Raw genomic sequence first — 23,571 nt, 5'->3', positions numbered from 1 at the left:
ACACAGCCAGAATACTGGATTTTGACTTCCCTTCCCGGTAATCGCTGGAGACAGCCTGGCTCAGTGATTGAGGCTCCCATAGAGATAGATGCAAAATGGAGAGGTTGAGGCTGGGCTAGGAGTCCATTGCTTTGCTAGAAGATGAGTTCATTTTAAGAACTGCAGTGTTCTCTGCTCCTTCTCTTTTCTCAGATGTTTAGGTATGACAGTTTCCTACACAAACCTCCCCACAGTGGGCAAGTTTTGCTTTGTTTCAAGCCCAACCAGCCCCATTTCCATCTCTGAGCTCTGGGGACTCTGACATCTGTCCAGAAGAGCAGTGACAGTCAGCTCGGAATAATGTGGGCATTTGTCTGGTTCTCTTTAGGCAGAATGAAACCGTGATTCCCGGGGAGCTCCCGCTGGTGCAGGAGCTCACGGCCACGCTGCGAGAATGGGCTGTCATCTGGCGGAAGCTCTACGTGGTGAGTTTTCCCCTGGGGTCGGAGCCGGTGGCGTTATTCCTGGGCTCTCAGCCTGTCTGTCCTGCTGCAAAGCCGTCCTCTACAGGGGGCCAGCCACGTGTTAGTCTGTGGGGATTGGGTGCATCTTGCCCGGACCGTGCAATGGTTGATAACCAGCAGGTGCCCATTCCCTAGAGTAGGGTCATTGGTGATATGGGGGTGGAGGAAGTGGATATAATCATTAGTTCAGTCTTTTCTCCGCTGACACCAGGCCGATGGTAAAGTAATGAGGATAACAACTGCAAACACTTGCGTAGTCCTAAGTCCCAGGAACTATTATTCATCCTACAAGGCTCCTATGAAGTAGGTGCAATTATGACCAGCTTATCAGTGAGGAAACTGGGCCATTCTGTTAACCTCTGCATGTAGTGAACACTAGGGACAGCTATCTTGCAAGAGGCCAAGAATGTTCAAAGTCCGTCAGCAGCAAGCTTATACCTGTATCCACTTTAGGATGTGCTTTTCATGACATCAAAATATACAAACACTGTTTTCTAAAGTTCCTTCTTTCCCAGTGGCCTCGTGGATAAGCATTGCTAGGTCTTGTCTCTGGAGGCATCTTCAGCCTTCCCTGGCTGGCCGGAATTCCTGGAAACGTGCTTCTCTTGTTCTCTGTAAATGAGTTCAGCAAGGGACCACACTCCCCTAGATGGCCTGGGGGTCATTCTCCTGCCTTCATTTGGCTTTTTTTAAAATCTAGGTTGTTTTTCAGTCATGTTTTGATTCTTCATTTTGACTCTCAAAAGCCAATCTTATAAGTTATTGGGAGCACATCACTCTCAACCATGAAGAGACAATAATCAAAAACTCACCCTGGCGTAATTCTAAGAGTTCCTGTTGTTTCCCAGGGTGGATCACAGCAGCAGAAATCACCAACCCCTTTGGTGGAAAAGCACAAGATTTTTCTCTGCCTGTCCATCTCTCAAAGCCAAGTTTAAGCCCTTTCTTCTTCATAATCTGTCTTCTAAAGACACTAATCCATACGTTTCCTTCTGAACTATAGGAGCACTTACAGCTGAACCCATCATCTGGTCCTTCGGGCATACTGCCTTGTAATGAAAGTGATATTTTGATCTTTTATGTTTCATTGAGGAGAGAGCTAACCTGTACATCCTTAAATCACAAGCCCCAGGAGAATAGAGATGCTGTTTTAGTAAGCCCTTTGGCCTACGTCCATCATCTTATATTTCTACTGAAAACACTCTCTAGTTCTGGTTAATTGATTGGTTAGTGGTGGATGGAACAAGTTTGATGAATGAGAAATGATGTAGACATCAGTTAGCTCCTTAACATAGAGTTTCTGGAAATCAGTGAGTGGTGAAACATATTAGAAAGTAAGTACCAGAGAAAAGGCTTTTTTTGAAGGTGGAATGTACAAGGGTGAATGTGGTAGACTTTTCCTCTTGCTAAAACACAGCTCTTGTGCTGAGTTTATTATCTCTGACCTCCACACGTCCACAGGTAATTGTGCCAAGTCTACTCTTGAATTGAAATGAGAATCAGGGAGGAAGAAGTACGATTCATATATTTGGGCGTCCAAATCCCTTAGCACTTAAATGGCAGTGAGCTCAGGTTTGGGATTTTTTATGTGGGTGTACCTCTATTTAATAACAGAATTGGGTTCTAAGTTTTAAAAAAAATCCATCTCCTGTCAGAGGGTAACACATTTTTCATCATAATTTTGACATCTATTAAAATAATTATTTTGTTCTTTGGGAATATTTTAAAAATGTCTTACAGCTGCTATTGGTTGACTAAAATACATTCATTGTGGGAACCTTAAACAACTGATAGGGTTGAGCAGTCTGCTTCTGCTTTTGATGTGCGATCACCATTAAGAAATAATCTACTTCCCCCAGCCAGCATGGGTCAGTGGTTGAGCGTGGACCTATGAACCAGGAGGTCACAGTTCGATTCCCGGTCAGGGCACATGTCTGCGTTGTGGACTCAGTCCCCAGTGCGGGGGCGTGCAGGAGGCAGCTGGTCCGTGGTTCTCTATCATCATTGATGTTTCTATCTCTCTCTTCCTCTCCCTTCCTCTATGAAGTCAATAAAAATATATTTTAAAAAAATAATCCACTTCAAATGGTTTTGTTATAAATCATGGCTTTCTCTGTTTTTCCCTTGTTCCTTCCTAAACATTGATGGTTCACTTTAGACAGAATTTCTAAACTTCTTTCTCAAAAATTTGTGTGTCAAATGGAAAACCTCAAATATTATGCTTCACTGGGAAAAAGTAAAGGAACCAAAATCTGTAGTTTTTACCACCACCAACCCCCTCCTCCCCCCACCGCGCACACTTTTTTCCGTGTTTCTGTGTTCTGATTCTGTGCGTGAGTTCCTTCAGCCTAGGTAATGATAAAGACAGATTTTTCTCATCTATATCATTACTTATTTCTCTCGTGCATTTCCTGTCACAGATGATGAGCCGTGCATTCTGTTTGCCTCCAACCTGTGGTACCTTAGAACCTCCACATTGCCTAGTTCTGTTCCAGGTCTAAGTTCACAAGGAATTGATGTAGACCAAGCATGTCAAACTCAAAGGCTAACACGGGCCAAATAAACAAGGTTTAGGTTTATGTGGGTTGCCAAAAAACAAAAGTTTTAATTTTCATAGAAACATAGGTTTATTTCGATAGAGACATGCTGAATACAAAGGGCTGAAATAAATGAGTAATGCTATATAATAAAAGGCTAATAAGCAAATTGTCCCCTTGACTGGGAGTTCAACTGGGAAGCCGGCTGGCTGGCCAACCGCCCACGGCCCCTTCCCCCGGCTGGACCCCCCTGACTACCCACCCCCCATCGGGACAGCCAGCCGGACCCCACCTGTGTACAAATATGTGCATTGGGCCTCTAGTCGTTAACATAATAGAACATTTTAATAAAAATTAATATTTTTTCTTGAACATTAACTTACCAGACACTGAATAACTGCACAAATGAATAAGCGTAATGCAAATAAACCTATTTCTCTTGTTCTCCGAAAGTGAAATATTTCCTGTTGCGCACACCACACAAGTCAGTCCAAGACTACATAGCAATTGGCTGCTAAAATATTCACTGCTAGTATTAGTGGAGAGAAATGGTGCCCCTGCACGTAGGCAAGTAAGGGAAATGAATGCAACACGATTATAGTGATCAGTCATTAGTGAATATTGTAGTTCGTTATTAATAATTATGTATAACAGGGTACTGTAAAAATCAAGTTACGAATTTTTTATTAAAATGTTTCTTACATACCGTTATATTGGCTGGGCCGCAGAAATATTCATTGCGGCCCGCAAGTTTGACATGCTTGTTGTAGACCCAGAGTCTTACCTGAGAGGAAGATGAGTTCCATTAACCAGATTCGGCCTCACCGTGTAAACAGGGGCAGTTGTGCTGGACAGGAGAGATTCACTTTTAGAGAGTCACCTGAACAGCTGTGATTCGCTTTTAGCAGCTATCCTGTAATCTTGTGAAATAACTACAAATATTTTTGAAAGGGAGGGGAGTTCTTATGCTGAAATGAGAGGAACCCATTCATCAAAATAGAAAGAAGAAAGGTCCATCCGCCATTAACCAAGGAACCCCATCTTCCTTTTGTTCTTCTTTGTTACATTAGTATTATTTTTCCCATTTATCCTGGTTGGCCAAGCTGTAGGGGACAGACACAGGACTAGAAATTGGGAAGCTTGGTTTCTCTTCCAGGCCTTGCCCTAACTGGCCTTTTGGTCTTGGGCAGGCCCCTCAAGGTCCTCAGTTGTCTGCTGGATTTTGCTCTTAGGTAAAAGTGATATAAAATCTGCCTTGTTGACTCCATAGAGTTTGAGGTATGAAAAGACGTGATGCCTGCAAAGTCATTGTATAGGCAGACCAAGGACTCTGCAGCGTGAGCACATGACCCTTGATGCTGCTGTTGCTGGAAACAGGAGCGGCTCTGGCGGCCCTCCTGCTGGGCAGCCTTGGCCCGTGTCCCTCTGGTCTGACTTGGAGACTCTGAAGCTTCCTTGTGCACACTGCCTTTATCCAAGGCCACTTCCTCCCCATGTGTTATCGTCTTAGGCGGAGTGACCTTGAGCACTCAGTGACCAGGCTGTTTCTCTCCATAGATAGGGAGCCTCCTTCTTTCAGGTTCAAGTGCAGGAGGCACAGGTCATTTCAGAAAGGAATGCAAAGTGCAGACTTGCAGCCGTTTCCCAGGCGCCAGGCCTGCACTGCTGCTCAGCCTCGGCTGGATCCTGTTTTACTGCATGTGCTTTTAGTAGTTGATCAGGAAAGAAGGAAACTGTGAAGGAGGAGGTGGTAGCCTGTGAAATGGCAAGGCTGTGGACACTGGTGTCAGGCAGGAGGCCAGTTCTTAATTCTGGCTTGCTCCCTTGCTTGGCACGTACTTTTATATTCACAAAAAGGAGCGAACCCAGTAACAGTTACCGCAACAAACCAACCGCAACAGAGAGAACGCAGGTTCTGAAGGCAGGCTTTGGGTTCAGGCTCTGCCACTGGATGAGCCCATAGCCTGAGACGAGTCCTTTGACCTCCTATGTTAATTTCCTCACTTCAGGTGGTAATTACATATTGCACAGGCCTTGCAAATTTGCTGTAAGAATTCAGTAGGATAATCTGTGTAGAACTTCTGGGACAGTGCCTGGCACCTGTCTTTAAAATGGGGCAGCCTGATTACCCCCTGACAGCACTGCTTCACAAACGCGCTGATTAACGATGACCCGGGTTAGAACGGATGGCACTGTGGGATTTAGCCCTGAGGTCCGTTAAGGGGGCCCTCCAGCTTGGGGTTGAAGAGGTGAGCTCCCTTCCAGCCCTATAGGGATCTAACTGGTTCAGGTGGATGGCTTGAAGTACACAATCCATTTTTCTCTGCTGCCTCTCGGGATTTTGCAGTTTTGCCCGCCCTGGAAAGGAGAGCCAACGAGCTGGACTTGCCTTCTTTTCTTTCTAGCGGCACATTCCTGCTTCATGTGAGTTCCCCCCACTAGAAGGGCAGACGCCTCTGCATTGATTTAGACACGATTGGGTTGATGTAATACCTAAGTTTACCTTTTCCATAACAATCCAGTTATACTTTCTGAATACACACAACCCTGCATCCTACCTCATAACATTATACTTTCTCAACTAAAAATCAGGTCTTGAAAACTGACATGTTGGAGTTTACTTTGGGGGAGATTGGGGTAGGAACTTTTGAAAGAGGGACTCCTGGAAATGGAGATGTTTTGGATGTCATACACATGCTCTACAACATCTCACCCTGAGAATTAGCTCGGTGCTGCTCCCATCTTCCAGTTGGAGAAATGGTTTGTTGAGTTTTGGTCAGCCAGGACGTTTTGTCCATATAAGATTGGGAGAGGAATCGAATCCCATCTCCTTAAGGAATGGGGAACATCCTGCCCAAGGGCCATATTAGGCCCTGCCAAGGCATTAGGGGTGAGTTAATTACATGCTTGACCATGCCTGGCCTATGTAGCTCAGTGGTTGAGAGTCAACCCATGAACCAGGAGATTACAGTTCGATTCCTAGTGAGGGCACATAGCCAGGTTGTGGGGCATGCAGGAGGCAGTCCATCAGTGATTCTCTCTTATCATTGATGTTTCTATCTCTCCTTTACCCTTCCTCTCTGTAATAAATAAATAAATAAATAAATAAATAAATAAATAACCAAATATAGCAGGCTAATTTTTAAGTTGATAATTTTGTATGGCCCATGAATGATTTTATAAATATCCAAATGGCCCTTGGAAGAAAAAAGGCAAAAAAATATAAGAGCCCGAGGTAGGATGTGGTTAATATATATTTTGAATTAAGTAAATTTAACTATTAAAATGAAGTTTATACTAAGGACTGATCTCCTTTCATTTAAAATGTGCTAGCAAAATAATTTGAGAAAGAGTTTTCATATGACCCAGCAATTCCTCTCCTGGGTATATACCCAAAAACCTCAAAATCATGTATTCACAAAGTATATGCACCTGTATGTTCATTGTAGCATTATTCACAGTGGCCAAGATATGGAAACAACCAGTGTCCCGTGATAGAGGACTGGATAAAGAAGATGTGGTCCATATACACAATGGAGTACTACTCGGCTATAAGAAAGGATGAAATAGTGCCATTTGTAACAACATGGTTGGACCTTGAGAACATTATGCTAAATGAAATGTCAGTCAGAAAAAGCTAAGAACTATATGATTTCACTCATATGTGGGATATAAAGCTGAAACTCATGAACACAAACAGCAGTGTGGTGGTTGCCATAGGAAAGAGGATTGGGGTGAAGGGGGTCCTGATATGTGGTGACGGGAGAAGATTTGACTTTGGGTGGTGGGCACATAATGCAATATACAGATCTTGTAACATAGAGACCCACCTCTGAAACCTGTCTGTGCATGTTGACCAATGTCACCCCAATAAATTTAATTTTAAAATGTGCCGGCAAAATAAAACCTTGTGCTAGTCTCTAGTTCTCTAAAATTCTGGAGTAGAACAAGTGCCCATAACTGAGGGGGCTGGGGGAGGGAACTTGCCCCATACAGTGAATCGCCCTTTCTTCTCATCATTGCGTATCCAGGCAGATTAAAGCTACTTGGGTCTAATCTTTTTTAACTGGTGCTGGGTACTGGCTTCTGGAACATGGGCTCTGAAGTGTAATTAAGCTGGTCTCATAGTTTGAAACCAGCGTTTGGTTGCTTATTACTAAGGACAGAAATTCCCGTACCAACTTCTTCCTGTTGTCAGACAATTTCATCTGTGAGTTGCAAGCTCCACATCATGCTAGCTCTCAGAGAGGCAAGGGCAGTGATCGGGACAGGGCAGGGACAGAGTTCTGGGTGTTTTTCTAGTTGCGGTTTTTCTCCGACTTCGGTGCCTGTCTTTCAGGATTTCTTGTACTACTTCCAGAGGCAAAACTTGTCCTTTACTGGAATCTTTTCTTTAAAAATCAAGCCTTGCCCTGGCCAGCATGCTCAGGGATTTGAGCATTGGCCCAAAAACCAAAGGGTCTTGGGTTTGATTCTAGTCAAGGGCATGTACCTGGATTTCAGGTTCCCTGGCCCACCTGGGGCATGTGAGGGATGCAACCAATTGATGTGGCTCTCTTTCACATCGATGTTTCTCTCTCTGTCTTCTCTCCTCTTCCCCCCTCCCTCCCACTCTCTCTAAAATCAATGGAAAAAATATCTTCCCGCGAGGATTAACAAAAAAACAATAACCTAAAAATTAAGCCTTTGCTAATCAGCCAAAGCCTTTAGCTGAGAGGGGAAGGTACTAGAATGGCCAGCAAGAGTGTGACAGAGGCCTGTGGGTTCCCTTCCTCCCAGAGGAAGAGTCAGTGCAGCCCAGGACACAGGAGCAAGACACCGTGGGGACCCCAGGAATGCAGTTGCTCTGGAGGTGTGAGGTGAATTGCAGAGCGCTCTGTGCAGGTGAAATGGAATGTAGAGCCTCTGAGTGTGTGAGGGCATCAGCAGGCATCCCATCGGCGGAGGACATGAGTTTACTGTCTCCATCTTAGACTTGAAGGCACTTCTCCAAGGGAAGGAAGGGGTCTTCCTGCCCGTCCCTTGGTTTTACAGGTGGGTGTGTCAGGGAGAATAATTTGCCCAAAGTCACTTGGGAAGTTAATGGTAGACTTAGAGATAGAAATCAGGTCCCCATACATTCAGTTAAATACTTTGCCTCTAAACCCTAAAATCCCATGGAACAGGAAAGGTTGGTGGTTCTTCTGCAGAGGGCGATGGGAGGAACAGAGACCCGCTTTTGGACCGTGGTCTGCATTGTTTAGGAAAGGGGAGCATTGAACCCAGGTTTCTGACCCCCGTGAGGCAGTGCTGTTGACTCAGTGACCCCAGAGTTCCTAAAGTACTCAGTTCTCACCCTCTGTATTCCTGCCATCATTGAAGGCAAAGTTGTTTTCCCTTATCGATTTATTTTATCACTACACAGTACTTTTTGTACTAGGCATGTCCATTTTAATAACTATGTATCTACATAACCGTTAAAAATAAATACATTTGCAATCCCATGGCTGATACCTACATAATATGCTTCTCTAAAGAAAGCTTGCTGTTAAATAGCCTATAAAATAATTCTGTCATTTTGAATATGCCTCCAAATTTAAGAGAAGCTCCAGTTTCCCTATTTATAGCAATTTGACAAAAACAGTCAGTTATCATTAACTTCTAACCACGTATGTAATGTGCATTTTCATGTCACAATTAGTTTCCTTTTATATTAAAATAATTTTGAAGGTCTTTTTAAAAAAAATAATTATGGTATTGATGTCCAATAAACTGTACACAGTAAACAACATTTGTTGCAGCTCATAGGAATATTATCATTAATGATCAATATGTGATCCTTGACAAACATAAAATTTTGCAAAATTAGATTTAGGTATATAATTACCCTATAAAACAATAACTTTTTACAAAAATTATTTTATTTTTTTCCCCATTACCATTCATCCCCTTATACCCACTTCCACCTCCACCTAACCCCCTCCACACAAAATAAAGGTAGATAGGCATCCAGAATCAAAATGTAAAAATAAGACCTCCGAGATCTCTTAGTGGAAAAGAGGGTAAAACTTGAAACAAATGCAGGAATATCTTACTGTCTGGTAGAAAAAAATATATAGATATCTCTGTTTGGTGGAGGTGATCCTCAAATTGAAACCGGAGTGGCATTTTACATTTGAGTTGTCCAGATTTGTTTTTGAGTCCCTCCTCAGTCCCAGGATTGTGATGACTTTTGCAGATAGGATCAAAGAAATGTATAATAATAAAAGCATAATATGCTAATTAGACCGGACGTCCTTCTGGAAGACCTTCTGGACGAAGCCAGGGCTGCGAGGGCCAATCCCCTTGCACGAATTTCGTGCATCAGGCCTCTAGTTATAATAAATGTCCTGCCCTCCTAATTTTGTGACAGTGGCTGCTAGTGAAGAAAAGGTGGAGATGAGAGAGGGCTAGAGGTACCAGGGAAGGTATTGTGCCAGGCAACTTGGGCTGTGCAAGATTAGAAAAGGGGACAGGAGGTTGGGGCAAGACTGGAAAGCACATGGAGACTCACGGGTCCTTGTCTCATGGTTTTGTGGGGGCACCCGATTTTCTCCTCACCTGCCCTCATACGCTGCCCCAGGAATCCATAAAGTGTCAGGGGCCAGCTGTGGCTCAGAACAGCCAACTTACTAGTAGAACAATCTGAGGAGTGTGGCAACAAAATCCATTTCCTTAAAGTAGAGGGGGAATTGTGTGCTTTGGTGTGCTCCAGCCTGCTCGATCAGAACGAATTTGGCAGAGTGAGTCATAGAAGAATGGCTGTCTCATCCTTCTTTGGAGGAGAACTTGGCAAGCAAGGCTGACATGGACAGGCAATAATTAAGTTGCCTTGGATAACGTCTAGTGTAATTGAGACCAAGACTGGTGAGTGTGTTTGCAAAGAGCTGTCGCTCCTAGGGGCTCCCCTGGGACTTCGAGCCCTTTCTTGACCACATTATGGGACCTAACAGCTTAATTAAATTGAGAAAGCATTTCAAAAATCCTAGCGGGGAACAGACAAATAGATTGCAAATAAGAAAAGAAAAAAAAAAGATCTCCTTTTTGCCCAGCAGCTTTGAAAGCAAATTTTATTTAGCTTCATTTCTCCCTCCGTTTTCCAGTTTGAAGGACGAGATGGAAACATTTTTTATAGAATTTACAGAAAACAAAACAAAACAAAACAAATTTTACCTTTGCTCATTCAAAATGAGAATTAAAAGTCTCATTCTTATGCTTTCAAAAGACCAGCTGATGAGAAAGAGGCAGTTCAGAAAATGCCAAAAGCCTAACGTGCAGTGAGTATCAACATTTTAAGCAGTCTTCGCAGCCTGTGTTTTTCAGATCAGCGGTGTTAATAGAGCAGATTACAGTCACCGATAAACGCGTTGTCTCTCCCTCGTGTTCTTACAGAACTTTGACTTTCTTTTCGGGCCTTTCTCACACTCTGCTAATCTCACTGCTGCCTCCCACTGTCCCCACTTGTAGGCGGAGGCCTCCTCCCTCACGTCTACTCTTTGTTCAGGAGTATCGTGGATGTTTGCTGCACTGATTCTAGTCGATACCTTCTGTAGCAGCTGCCCCTGGGATTATTGTGGAAGGACATCACCCAGAACAGGATGTGCTGTTCTGTTCTGTGTGTGTGTGTGTGTGTGTGTGTGTGTGTGTGGATTGGCATTTCAAAAATACGTATTTTTTTATGATTTCAGAGAGAAAGGGAGAGGGAGAAAGAGATAGAAACATCAATAATGAGCCCTAGCCAGTTTGGCTTAGTGGATAGAGCGTTGGTCTGTGGACCAAAGGGTCCCAGGTTCGATTCCGATCAAGGGCACTTACCTCGGTTGCAGGCTCCTCCCTGGCCTGGGCCCTGGTCAGGGCACTTGCAGGAGGCAACCTTTCTCACTTCTCTCTATCTTTCCCTCTCTCTTCCACTCTCTCTAAAAATCAATGGAAAAATATTAGGGAGGATTTAAAAAGAACATCAGTAATGAGAGAGAATCCTTGATTGGCTGCCTCCTGCACACCCCCACTGGAGCTCGAGCCTGCAACCCCGAGCCTGTGCCCTGACCTGGAATCAATTGTGATGCTCAACCACTGAGCCACACAGACCAGGCTGGCATTGTTTTTATAGCAGATAATACTTTCTATAATTTTAGAAGTGTATGGTTATATATACATATCATGACTTTTCACCTATAAAAAAAAAAAGAAGTGTTATTACAGTATGCATGGGGTATGTTGAATTATACAGGTTTTTATTTAAAAGGCATATTTCAGAAATGATACACAAAGCATTTTTCCCTGGCCCATCTCTGTATAGGGGCCCCTTTCCCCATGTACACCCTATCATATCTTTATTTATTTTCCTTCTTGCACCTTTTTAAATTTACTTTATTGGGGTGGCATTGGTTAATAACATTGCATAAGTTTTAGGTATACAATTCCGGTAATACATCATCTGTAGATTGCATTGTGTGTTTTCCACCCAAAGTCTGATCTCCCGTCACTATGTATTTGATCCCCTTTACTGTCTTTATCCTTCCTCATCTCACTTCCCCTCTGGTCCACCACCGTTCTATTGTCGTGTCTATGAATTTGTTTGTTCTTCTGTTGCTTTCTGTTTCATATACCACATGAGTGAAATTATATGGTTCTTGTCCTATTTCTTATTTCACTTAGCATGATGCTTCTTGTACTATTCATAGTCTGAAATTATCTTTTGTATATATGTATATATTAATATTATATATATTACATATGTAAATAGTATATATATAAATGTATATAGTTTACTTATTTATTGCTGTCTTTTGCCCTCTAGAATGTGGCTAGAATTTTATTTCCAGCACATGTAGGTGCTCTTGACCTTTAAAAAATATAATGAATCAACCAATCATTTAGATAGGACTAAGGTCATATGGCTCGACATAAAGTATTTGACTCTTAAAATGATTGGAGTACAGATGATTAGTTGGTCATAAGTTAAGTTAGTTCAGTTACAGGCAGTTCTGACTGAAGCCCAGGATAATGGTTAATTTTTTTCTACAGCTCACAATTTTCTGGATGGTCTACCAGTTTTATGGGGATTTTAAAATAACATTTTACATTCTGAAATGACAGTTCTTTCTCCATCCATAATTCCCTCACACTGTACCCTTTATACAGCGCCTGCTCTGTGCCAGCTCCTAGGGATGCAAAAATTGGCAGTGGCAAGCTCCTTGCCCTGTAGGCACTTCCATGTAAGCAGAGAGCAAGCTAAGCCAGCCAAGGCTGGGGTTCTGATGCTGTGACAGGACTTAATTCCAGGAGCTGGGAGAGGGACAGTGAACTCAGAGTTAGGGTTTCGAGGAAGAGACTTCTAACTTCTAAGTTGAGGCCTAACAAGTAAGAATTAGCAGTTGATGGAGGGTGTAGTGTGTGAGTGAGTAGGGATGAGCAGGGAGTAAGTGTAGGGGAGAGGAGAAAATGGTTCCAAATAGAAGTATCGTTAAAGGGTCTGGAGCACGCAGGAGAAATGGACATAGCTCTGCATGGAAGGAGCGTAGATTTTTGAGGTAGAGATTGGTGTAAAATGCAGCTACGTTGACCTTACAATTGCTCATCTGTTCCTAAAGTTCTACTGGGAAAGGAGTGGGACTGGCTCAGGGCAAGGCCATCCCCTCACAGTGCATGGCTTACTGTATGGCACAGGTACCTGGTTAAATAGCACCTTATAAAGAAAATAGTCAAATGGTGAAAAGACGTTTCCATCCTTTATCACACCTTTTTTTTGTGGGGGTCTCTTTCTCCACCTCATTTTCCTGTCCTAGAACAACAAGGTCAGTCTCTTCCGCCGGCTGCAGCAGATGACGTACAGCCTGATCGAGTGGCGGTCCCAAATCCTGTCTGGAACACTCCCCAAGGACGAGCTGGCAGAGCTCAAGAAGAAGGTCACAGCCAAAATCGATCACGGGAACAGGTAAGCCAGGGCTGACTTCACTGAGAACTTGGACAAAGGTGGACACATTCATGCTAAGCACACAGCTCACCCCGAGCTTTTGACCTGGGAGCTGCCCAAGAGCAATGCTTACTGCTCTCTTTTTGTCTTGGAAAACATCTGATTCTGTTGAAAAGAAAACTGGCAGGTGCCCTTCATGGACCAGACCCTGTGCTGGGTCTCTGATCTCAGGGAGATGATGGAGAGGTGGAGAAGGGGGCTCGAATTTTAATGACAGACTGAACGGGGCTGAAGCGACATTTTTGGACTGTCTCTGTTTATATTTTAACATTGGATTTTATGTCAGTACCAGACTCAATCTCTCTCCATATTCCCCTAACCAGAAGTGCATGCAAACCAGCTTTGCCAGTTTTTAGCATGTTTTTGCCAGTTAAAGCATGTTTTTAGCCTGTTGATTGTAACTCCAATAAGTTCTAAAGAATTAATCACTTCCTTCCTTATCTGATTAGCTCAGGCAGATATGTAGGTTCTAGTACTGCCTTTTAGAAAATGAGAAATTTAGTCAATTCATCAAATTTATGATGACCTAGGGTTTATCCCTCCTGACTGGCTCTTTTTAAAAGACTGGGTTTGGTTCTTCATTTTGTTTTTATTGATGATTGATTTGATATTTAGCCTCATTTTTTAAATGTGTTCAACTTGTGCATATATGATTTTTTTTTTTTTGCCTTACTTCTTCAACTTCATGACTCTGGGAAATGTTTCAAAGGCCTGTTAAAATTGTCCGAGTCATTTAAATGTTGTAGACTTTGACAGCTGGATTCAGAAATGGCTAGAGTGAACATAGCATACAAGATTCAGACTCAGACATTATTTATGAAATCTCTCCCATGTACACTTCACATGTATTACCTGGTTGTAGCTGCTATTCCAGTTTTATGGTTAAAGAAACAGACCAAGTAAGTTTAAGTGATTTGCTTCCAAGGCATAAAGATATAAGTGGGAAAGCTTAAGTTGAACCCAAGAGTTTTCTATTTTATGTCTAATGCTCCTTTCTTAGGGTTAAGAATTAACAGTTCCCACCCTCGTCCCTTGTCTATCCACAGGACTATAACCACCGGGGTTGCTTTGCCAATCATGAATGCCAGGGAACTTAAAAATCAGCAAAGGTGACATAAGGCATCTGCCCCCTTGCACATATGCTGCCACTGTAGTTTTGGGCATTGGCCTGGGAGACCCTGATCTCTGGCATAGATGCTAACCTCCTACAAACAGCAGAACAGGCCTGCCTTCCCATTCCAGTGCTTGGAAGCAGCTCAAGTAATGAAGCTGTTCCGTCAATGCAGCATGATCCAGTCTCTGAGCAGCCACTGAGGCCCCTTGCTCATGAGTCTGGGTGGCCTGTGGGTCTGGCTGCCATGGAAAGGAATCTGCCAGATGAAATCAGTTGATGGAGATGCTATAGAACACGGAGGAGGAAAATGAGGCATTTTTGCTTTCTTCCCAAAGAGTTGGCACATTTCACTATTATCCCTGAGTTTTCTTGCTGTTTGGACACTCCTAGTCCCAAATTGCCCGTGCCTGGAATGTACACTGGGCATTCAGATAGCAGTATCTGGTTTCCACCACAGCCCCCACTTCTTGGGACTGAGTACAATTTCTTGTACTTCTGTGTGCACATTGGACATGAGGGCCCTGCTGGGACTGTGCCATGCACAGGCCATATAGCTCCCTCTCTTCCTGTGCATTACTCAGAATTACATCTTAACTCAGTCAGGTGTTTTCTTGTGCCAGTTGCCACAATAAAAGCTAACGCTTATTGAGTGTACACTATACACTAGATACTGTTTCGTGCTTTACATGCATTATCTCATTAAATTCTCCCAAGAACCCTGAAGGGTGGGGAATATTCACAGGAAATCAGAGCTTTGCAAAATTACCTAAATTACGCAGAGCCACCTTGCTAGCAAGTATGAGAGCCAAGATTCAAATCCTGGTCTGATTGATACCAGGGCCCACGCTCTGAAATGGGTCAGGAGATACCAGTAGCCAGGCCTTACTTCATTGATCTCCTTTAACACAGTCTTGAATTAGTACTGTCCCCCAAGCCTGCACCTGGAAGGGTGGCAGGGCAGGCCCCAATACTTATGCAGTGGCTTTTCATGATTCCTATGTCAAACAGCAGAATACACAGGGAGGAAGCATTGGTCAGAGGAATTGGGTCAGTGCCAATTTTGCCTTTGCTGGTGAGGTTATGTGGACCAAATTATTTTGCAAATCATTATATGATTTTGGTTAATCTATATATATAAAAGCCAAGTGACTGGAATGACCGGAACATCTGGTCACTATGACGCACACAGCGGTCAGCTAACTGGCCCAATCTGGGGCGGGGCAGGCAGTCAACCTCCCATGGCTCCTACTCCCGGATGGCCCAGCCCCCGATCAGCCCCGCCCCCCCCCCAACCCCAATCAGGGGTGGGGCCGGCTGGCCAACCTCTTGTAGCCCCTCCCCCCAGCCAGCCCAGCCCCGATCAGGGCAGGCAGGTCGGACCCCACCCATGCACGAATTTGTGCACCGGGCCTCTAGTATTATCGTAAGTTTTTTAACATTGTGATATGGCATGTAGACAGGAATTGAAAGGAGACAAGCCAGTGAGCTGTTCTTGACTTGTCCAGCATCCATGCTTCCTCACCATGACTCCTGGCTCTCTCATGAGGGCTCTTCAGGAAGGAGTCTTTCTTTTGAGGACTAGCTGACCACTCCTTTCTTTCTAGAATGCTTGGGTTAGATCTGGTCGTGCGAGATGACAATGGAAACATCTTGGACCCAGATGAAACCAGCACGATTGCCCTCTTCAAGGTGCATGAAATGGCCTCAAAAAGGATTGAGGAAAGGATTCAAGAAGAAAAGGTAATCTTCCTCAACTATTCCGGTTTTGGCCACTGAGGTTCCATTTTTGCTTTTGCTTTTAATGAGAGAAAGGGAGTTGTTGACCACAAGGTAAAAATGTTCAGAAAACCAGTTATGCCCTCATTTTAAATGTAACAGAAAGAATGACGCAGCTATAGGTATGTTCTAATGAGGAAAGATTGCAAAACTATATATTAAATAAAAAAGAGCAAGATGCAAAACTGTATATGAAATACTATTATTTGTGTTTCAAAAAAGAATATGCAGCCCTGGCCAGTGTGGCTCCCTTGGTTGGAGCACTGTCCCATACACTGAAAAGTGGAAGGTTTGATTCCCAGTCAGGGTACATTCCCAGGATGCAGGTTCTATCCCCAGTTGGGGCACATGCAGGAGGCAACTGATTGATGTTCACTCTTGCATCCATGTTTCTCCCTCTCCCTTCCTCCTCTCTAAAATCAATTTAAAAAATTACATACATTTGTGCTTGCTTATGTGTTGACTAACTCTGGAATAATAGACAAGAAATTGGTAATTAATGGATACCTCTGGGAAAGAGCTGGGTGGAAGGGAGCCTTTTTACCTTGTAACCTTCTATATTTAGTGCATGTATTACAATTTTCAAAATAATTTAAACAATATTAAGAAATAAAGTGTTTGAAAGATTTTGAAAGTAGTAATTGGACATTAACTAAAAGTTAGAAAGGTACAGAAAAAGAGAAATGTTATTCACCTGCCTTATGCCTGCCTAACCATATTGATATTTAGGTATAAGGTCTTGCAGTCTTTCTGTTATAATAAGTAGAAATTTCTGTTTTTCTTTTCTTTTTTTTGGAAATATATTTTATTGACTTTTTACAGAGAGGAAGGGAGAGGGATAGATGTTAGAAACATCGATGAGAGAGAAACATTGATCAGCTGCCTCCTGCACACTCCCAACTGGGGATATGCCCGCAACCAAGGTACATGCCCGTGACCGGAATCGAACCTGGGACCCTTGATTCCACAGGCCGAGCTCTATCCACAGCCAAACCAGTTCGGGCTCTTTTATTTTCTTAGTTTATAGGTTTTATTTCTTTAGCACAGTGGTGATAATACGTTAATTGTGTTTCTGGATTTAATGGTTAATTGTGCCTGAGGGTGAAGCTTCCCAGTGGAATCTCTTATTTGCAGTGAGAGTTATTCCCCAAAAGAAGGATAATGATTGTTATTTTTATGCCTTTGAGGTTCATCCAGAAGTGATTGTGAGAGATGAGAACTTCTTGAAGCTACTAAAATCATGAATTATCACCTTTTGGCAGCTATTCAATTACTTGGGTTCAAGGCTCTGAACGGGACAGTCTTGATTATGTAAATAATGATTATATTTTGCTCACTTGATTATTTGTCCACTTTCGTAGTTTCTCTTCTTGGGTGGTAATTATATTTGTCCTCCTTTTTTTAAATTTATTTCAGAGGGAGAGAGGGAAACATCAGTGATGAGAGAGAATCATTGACTGGCTGCCTCCTGAACGCCTCCTACTGGGGATTGAGCCGACAACCTGGACATGTGCTCTTGACTAGAATCGAACCTGGGACCCTTCAGTCCGCAGGTTGACACTCTATCCACTGAGCCAAACTTATCCCCATGTAAAAAAAAAAATGTTTTTATTGATTTTTAGAGAGAGATGAAGGGAGAGAGATAGAAACATCAATGAGAGAGAAACATCATTGATCGGCTGCCTCCTGCATGTCCCCCTTGAGAATTGAGCTGCAACCCTGCCTGGCATGTTCCCTGATGGGGAATCAAATTGGTGACGTCTTCATTCATGGGCCAACCACTGAGCCATACAGGACGAGCTGCTTGTCCCCCATTTGCCAATTTTTTTAATACATATTTTTATTGATGTCAGAGAGGAGGGGAGGGAGAGAGAGATAGAAACATCAATGAGGAGAGAGAATCATTGATTGGCTGCCTCCTTCACACCCCCGACTGGGCATTGAGCCCACAACCCAGGCATGTGCCCTGACTGGTAATTGGACAGAGACTTCCTGGTTCATAAGTCAAAGCTCAACCACTGAGCCATGCCGGCCGGGCGCATTTGCCAATATTTCCCATTTGCTGAAAACAAGATGCTTTCCTCTCTTGTACTCTGTGTTTAGTCACTCCTGCAGAACCTGGACTTGCGGGGACAGTCCAACTTCAATACCTTCCACACCTACGGCCTCTATGTTAACTTCAAGAACTTTGTGTGCAACATTGGGGAAGATGCAGAGTTGTTCATGGCCCTCTATGACCCCGACCAGTCCACGTTCATCAGGTAATAGAGACCCAGCCATCAGCTGCCCACCTCACAAAAATATCCAGCCTTCACCTACCCTGTCTGAGGTTAGGTTTGAGAGGGGAAGACAGAAAAGGGTGGGAAGGATTTCTGGGCAGAAGAAAATAAAATCCTTTGGGCTAAAAGCCTTTTGTCTGGCTGCTGAAATAGTGCAATAACAGTTTGTGGACTCCCTGGGTCTTAGAAATCACGGAAAACTCATCAGAACACAGAGACGGGAACAAAGAGCTCAAAAATAATAGGGGAGGTGTGGGGAAGGCTGAATCTGCCGAGCACAGAGGTGGATACATGTCATTATACGTTTGTCCAAACTCATAGAATGTGCACCACGAAGAGTGAGCCCTAATGTAAACTCTGGGTGATAATTGATGTGTCCATCCATGTAGGGTCGTCGACTGTAACAGATGCACTACTCTGGTGGGGGCATGGATAGTGGGGAGGCTGTGCATGGGTAGGGCAGGGGGTATATGGGAAATTTGTACTTTCTGCTCAACTTTTCTGTGAACCTACAACTGCCCTAATAAAGTCTATACAATATTTTTAGTGACTAGTGGGAATGATAATAGGCTTTGTTTGGCCCTACAGTGCCATTACTGCTGAGCAGCTAAGATGTATTTTGAAGAAGATGGTTAAAAGTAATTAAAAACAGATTGTTTATTTCTGAAATAGAAATTGTATTTGAGAGTTGTGATATGTTTTCCAGGGGAAGGCTTTAGAGTGAATATCATAAAATGATATCCTTGATTCAGCAAAGCTGAAATGTTTAGACAGAATTTGAGGTGGAAGAAAGGTCCCAGATGGAATCTGCTGTGTCTGTCCATCTTGAGCATTGCTTGTCCCCGATCCACACAGGGTGTGCCTGTGGGGCTGGGCTGCAGGAGGCTCCATTCACACCCGCCTGACGAATTTAACAGCTTTTCTGGGCCTTGCTTTTACCCTGCCAGTCTATACTGTGGGCAGCTCCAAGCCCAGTTAACTTCTTGTTAAGAATCAGTTTTTTCTCCTTCACCAGTGAGAACTACCTAATTCGTTGGGGCAGTAACGGGATGCCCAAGGAAATCGAGAAGCTTAATAACCTTCAGGCGGTTTTCACTGTAAGTCCTACCTTCTGTTTAATCATTGTCTTTTTTTATGATATTAGTGGATGCACATGATTGGTATATGAAAAACATTAAAACTTGAAACAGTGAAAATGCAGGTTATCAAACAAAAGTCATCATAATCCCCCTAGCAGGAATAACCCACTCATTTGTTCAACAAATACTTGTCAAGCACCTATTCGATGCTGGCACTGAGTATCAGGGCACTTGAGATACATCAGTGAACACATCAGAAAAATGTTTGCTCAAGAAGCTTTTGTCCAAATGGGAAAGACAGTAATAGGCAATCCTATATAATTTAGAGGCAATATGCAAATTAACCCTCACACTGTAATGCTGTCACAAGATGGTGGCACACACAAGATGGAGGGTGGGGCCGGCTGCTCTGTGCGCCCGCTTGCTGCCACAGTTCCCGCAGCCCCACCAGGGGGCAGGTCCCAGCTTCTGCTCCTCACGGCTTCCCCGGAGTTCCCTCAACCCTGCCGGGGGGGGGGGGGGGGGGCGGGTCCCCACTGCTGCTCCCCATGGCTTCCCCGGGGAGTCGGATATCCCCCGAGGGGTCCCAGATTGGAGAGGGTGCCGGCTGGGCTGAGGGACACCCCTCCAGTGCACGAATTTTGTGCACCGGGCCTCTAAGTAATAAAATAAATGAGTAAATCCTGTAGAATGTTAGCAATCTTAACACATTGTGGACCAGTAGTTTTATTGCTAGCTTTACCCAGTGGCCAGATAAGTTTCTATTGAACGAGTACAAAAAACGTTTTATATAAGTGTTAAAGGCATGCTTTAAAATTAAATACCCATTGCATTTTGAAGTTATTACATATTCTTACAAGCTAATATCTTTTTAAAGTATGATAGTTGTAAAACACTGTGTAATATGAAGCAGGAATTCTTGTGATCCGTCTGCAATGTGTTAAGTGTTTTGGAGGGATCGGGTGTTTCTGGGCTGGGGGAGGGTTGTCATTTAAAAAAATAAAAGGTGTATCAGGCAGAACTCTGGGATGGAGCCTTTTAAGCAAGAACTTGAAGGGTGTGGGCAGTGCTCATCAGGGGCACTAGCATTTCCTCAGCATTTCAGAACCAGGTTACAGCTCAGGCAAAGATGGGACTTTCTTGTTTGCATATATTTGAATGGCCTTCCCTTTTCCTCCTCCTTTCAAGGTAAGAGAAGTAATGCTATATATGCATCAAGACAAGGAAATTTTTTGGGCTGTAGCTTGGGCATGGTGACTCTATTGCACTTGCGCCAAGAACTTTCTCGGGATTCTCTCACTTTGTTATGACTTCAATGCTCGAAATACCTTAGAGCTGCTGCCTCCTGCTCTGGAAAGACTGAGAAGACAGGTTTCCCCAGCAGCCATTGGGCCTAAAGGCGATACGCCCTTCCTTTCCCCCCTTTTTTTCCTTAAGCCACACCCCTGTTTTATCTCCACGCCTTCTCACCACTCTATGGCAAGGAAAGCAGAGTCTAAGGTAGAGCGCCAAATGAAGTGATGGGAAGGAGCAGTGGTCCCATATGGGCTTGTCCATTCATTCATCCATTCATTTCTCATTATTATTCATTTCTTCTATTAACATCCCATCCCTAAGACAGGCATGGTTTGATGCCTATCTCTGCACTGACCCATCTTTATCTTCACCACCTGGTAAAGGTAGATAAAGAAGCACTTAGAACTAATTCTTCCCAAAACCTGCCCCCAACACATAGAGTATTTCCTTATTTCTGAGATCTGGGAGTTTTTTCCCTAAAATCAGAAGGCATTTATCAGTCACTGTGTACATTAAAAAAGAAAACACATTTCAAAAAGTATTGGGCCCCGGCTGGTGTAGCTCAGTTGGTTAGAGTGTTGCCCTGCACACAGAAAGGCCTCGGCTTCTATTCCCCATCAGGACACATACACAGGTTTCAGGTTCCATCCTTGGTTGAGGCAACCAATAGATGTTTCTCTCTTTCTCCCTCTCCCTTCCTCTCTCTAAAAATCAATGGAAACGTATCCTTGGGTGAAGATTTTAAAAAGCATTATTGAATCTTTGGTCCATCTTCTAATCAGTTCTGCATAGGTGCAATTCGTCTCTCTCCCCCATCCCTCCCACCAGCGAGGACCTTCTTATATATACATTTCATGTCCAGCTCTTTCACTTAAAGCAGGGGTCCTCAAACTTTTTAAACAGGGGGCCAGTTCACTGTCCCTCAGACCGTTGGAGGGCCGGACTATAGTTTGAAAAAAAACTATGAACAAATTCCTGTGCACACTGCACATATCTTATTTTGAAGTAAAAAAACAAAACGGGAACAAATACAATATTTGTATTTGCATGTGGCCCGCGGGCCGTAGTTTGAGGACCCCTGACTTAAAAGAATGTAGTGATCATTTCCTGGGTCATAAAGCCTTCTTCAAAAACCTTATCAGTTTTTGCATATTCTTAAATAATATGAACATGCTACAATTTATCTAACGAGTCGCCTGGAGCCATTATCTCTCTCTTAACAGAAGCCTTACAAAACCAAGAGTAGAAATTCAAGGTTGATATTATCATTGTTCTGTATTTCTATTCCTATGTTGGAGGTTTAAGTAAATTACAGAGGATGGATTTGGAGTGATTGTTTAAAAAGTAATTCTTGATTCAGTAAAAAGGCCTTGGATAGCTGTTTCATGAAAAGAATTTGGGATGCAATTCAATTCTGTTTGGTGCTAAAATGAATGAGATATGAGAGTTCATTCATGGGTTTCTCACCCATCCTTAAGAATACAAACCAGTGTAGCCCTGACTGGTGGTTCATTTGGTTGGAGCATCATCCCATACACCAAGAAAAGGCTTTGAGTTCGATTTCTGGTCAGGACACATACCTAGGTTGCAGGTTCAATCCCAGATCAGGGCGTGCATGGGAGGCAACCGATTAATGTTTTACTCTCACATTGATGTTTCTCTCTCTCTCCCCCATTCCTGTCTCTCTAAAATGAATTTTTTTAAAAAAAAAATCCAGTGAAGATTAAAAAGAAAAAGAATACAAACAAGTGTAGAACATGAGCTACAAAGAAACAGATATTTCACCTACACATCACTTATCAATCAACATACACCCAGGAGCTCTCAGTGAAGCCTCCGAAAGCAAATGAACGGTTACGAAAAGCGCTGCATGTAAATTTCTGTGTTATAATTGCCTTGCAGGCTTGTTTGGAAGATGAAAGGAACCAGCATGTGTGGGTACCCAATAAATGTCAGTACCACACATGTTTTAATCTCGTTAGACACGGAAATGTATCCTGTACTCAGATATATCTTGGCAATATATAAAGTAGCCCTGACAAGTGTCCTGATTTTGAATACCCTGCTTGAATGAATGGACCAGGGACTTTAGATTAAATAGAATCCGATTTATAAATTTGAAGTAGGAACTGGGGAATAAATGTCTTTCCGCTGTTGAATAGTCATTTTTCTGAAAAACAGTCATTTTTCTTGGGCACATAGGGAGAAGAGAGCAAGCATTTTGATCTTTCAGCATTCTGAAGGTGGTGGGTGGGTAGGGGCTGGGAGGAGGGGAGGAAAGGAGGAGATAATAGAAGATACCTATAATACTACCAATAATAAAAATATATTTTAAAAAATAAAAAGAGGAACGAAGGTGACAGGTGACGTGGTGTGGCCCCTGTGACGCTCTGCTTCTCTAGGACCTCAGCAGCACCGACCTCATCCGGCCCCGCATCAGCCTCGTGTGCCAGATCGTCCGGGTGGGCCGCATGGAGCTGAAGGAGGCAAAAAAGCACACCTGTGGACTGCGGAGACCCTTTGGGGTAGCAGGTATGGGAAGACCCAGACACGAATGTAGAATGTGCAGCCCCTGTGAACACAGTGTGGGAGGCCCCCCAAAATTAAACACAGCCTGGCTGGTATGCCTCAGTGGTTGAGCATCAACCCATGAACCAGGAGGCCGAGGTTCAGTTCCCAGTCGGGGCACATGCCCGGGTTGTAGGCTTGATCCCCAGTAGGAGGCTTGCAGGAGGCAGCCAGTCAATGATTCTCTCTTATCATTGATGTTTCTATCCCTCTTTCCCTCTCGCTTCCTCTCTGAAATCAATAAAGACATATTTTTTAAAAAAAATTAAACATAGGGCTTCTAATCCAGCAATCCCTCTTGTGGTTGTATACCCGAAAGAATTAAAATCAGGGTCTCATGGAAATAATTGTACATCCCATGCTCACTGCAGCATTATTCACAATAGCCAAAAGGTGGAAGCAATCCAGGTGCCCAGCGATGGATG

At 43.4% G+C, this 23,571-nt stretch overlaps 1 protein-coding gene across 1 annotated transcript in view; it reads left to right on the top strand.

Moving 5' to 3' along the window:
* Window positions 1–23,571, top strand: part of DOCK5 (dedicator of cytokinesis 5) — a gene marked incomplete at its 5' end in the record, with an annotated part of 172,525 nt that overhangs the window by 46,203 nt on the left and 102,751 nt on the right. Inside the window, 6 exons of the mRNA XM_081091307.1 lie at window positions 368–464; window positions 12,847–12,995; window positions 15,753–15,888; window positions 18,028–18,185; window positions 19,219–19,300; window positions 22,981–23,110. Coding sequence (XP_080947433.1) covers window positions 368–464; window positions 12,847–12,995; window positions 15,753–15,888; window positions 18,028–18,185; window positions 19,219–19,300; window positions 22,981–23,110 — 752 coding nt within the window. The remainder of the gene's footprint in view (window positions 1–367; window positions 465–12,846; window positions 12,996–15,752; window positions 15,889–18,027; window positions 18,186–19,218; window positions 19,301–22,980; window positions 23,111–23,571) is intronic.

This window comes from Myotis nattereri, assembly GCF_964212035.1.
Source record: "Myotis nattereri genome assembly, chromosome: 5".
Taxonomy (NCBI): domain Eukaryota; kingdom Metazoa; phylum Chordata; class Mammalia; order Chiroptera; family Vespertilionidae; genus Myotis; species Myotis nattereri.
The sequence above is the reverse complement of the archived record's forward strand: the minus strand, read 5'-3'. Positions and strand labels throughout refer to the sequence as shown.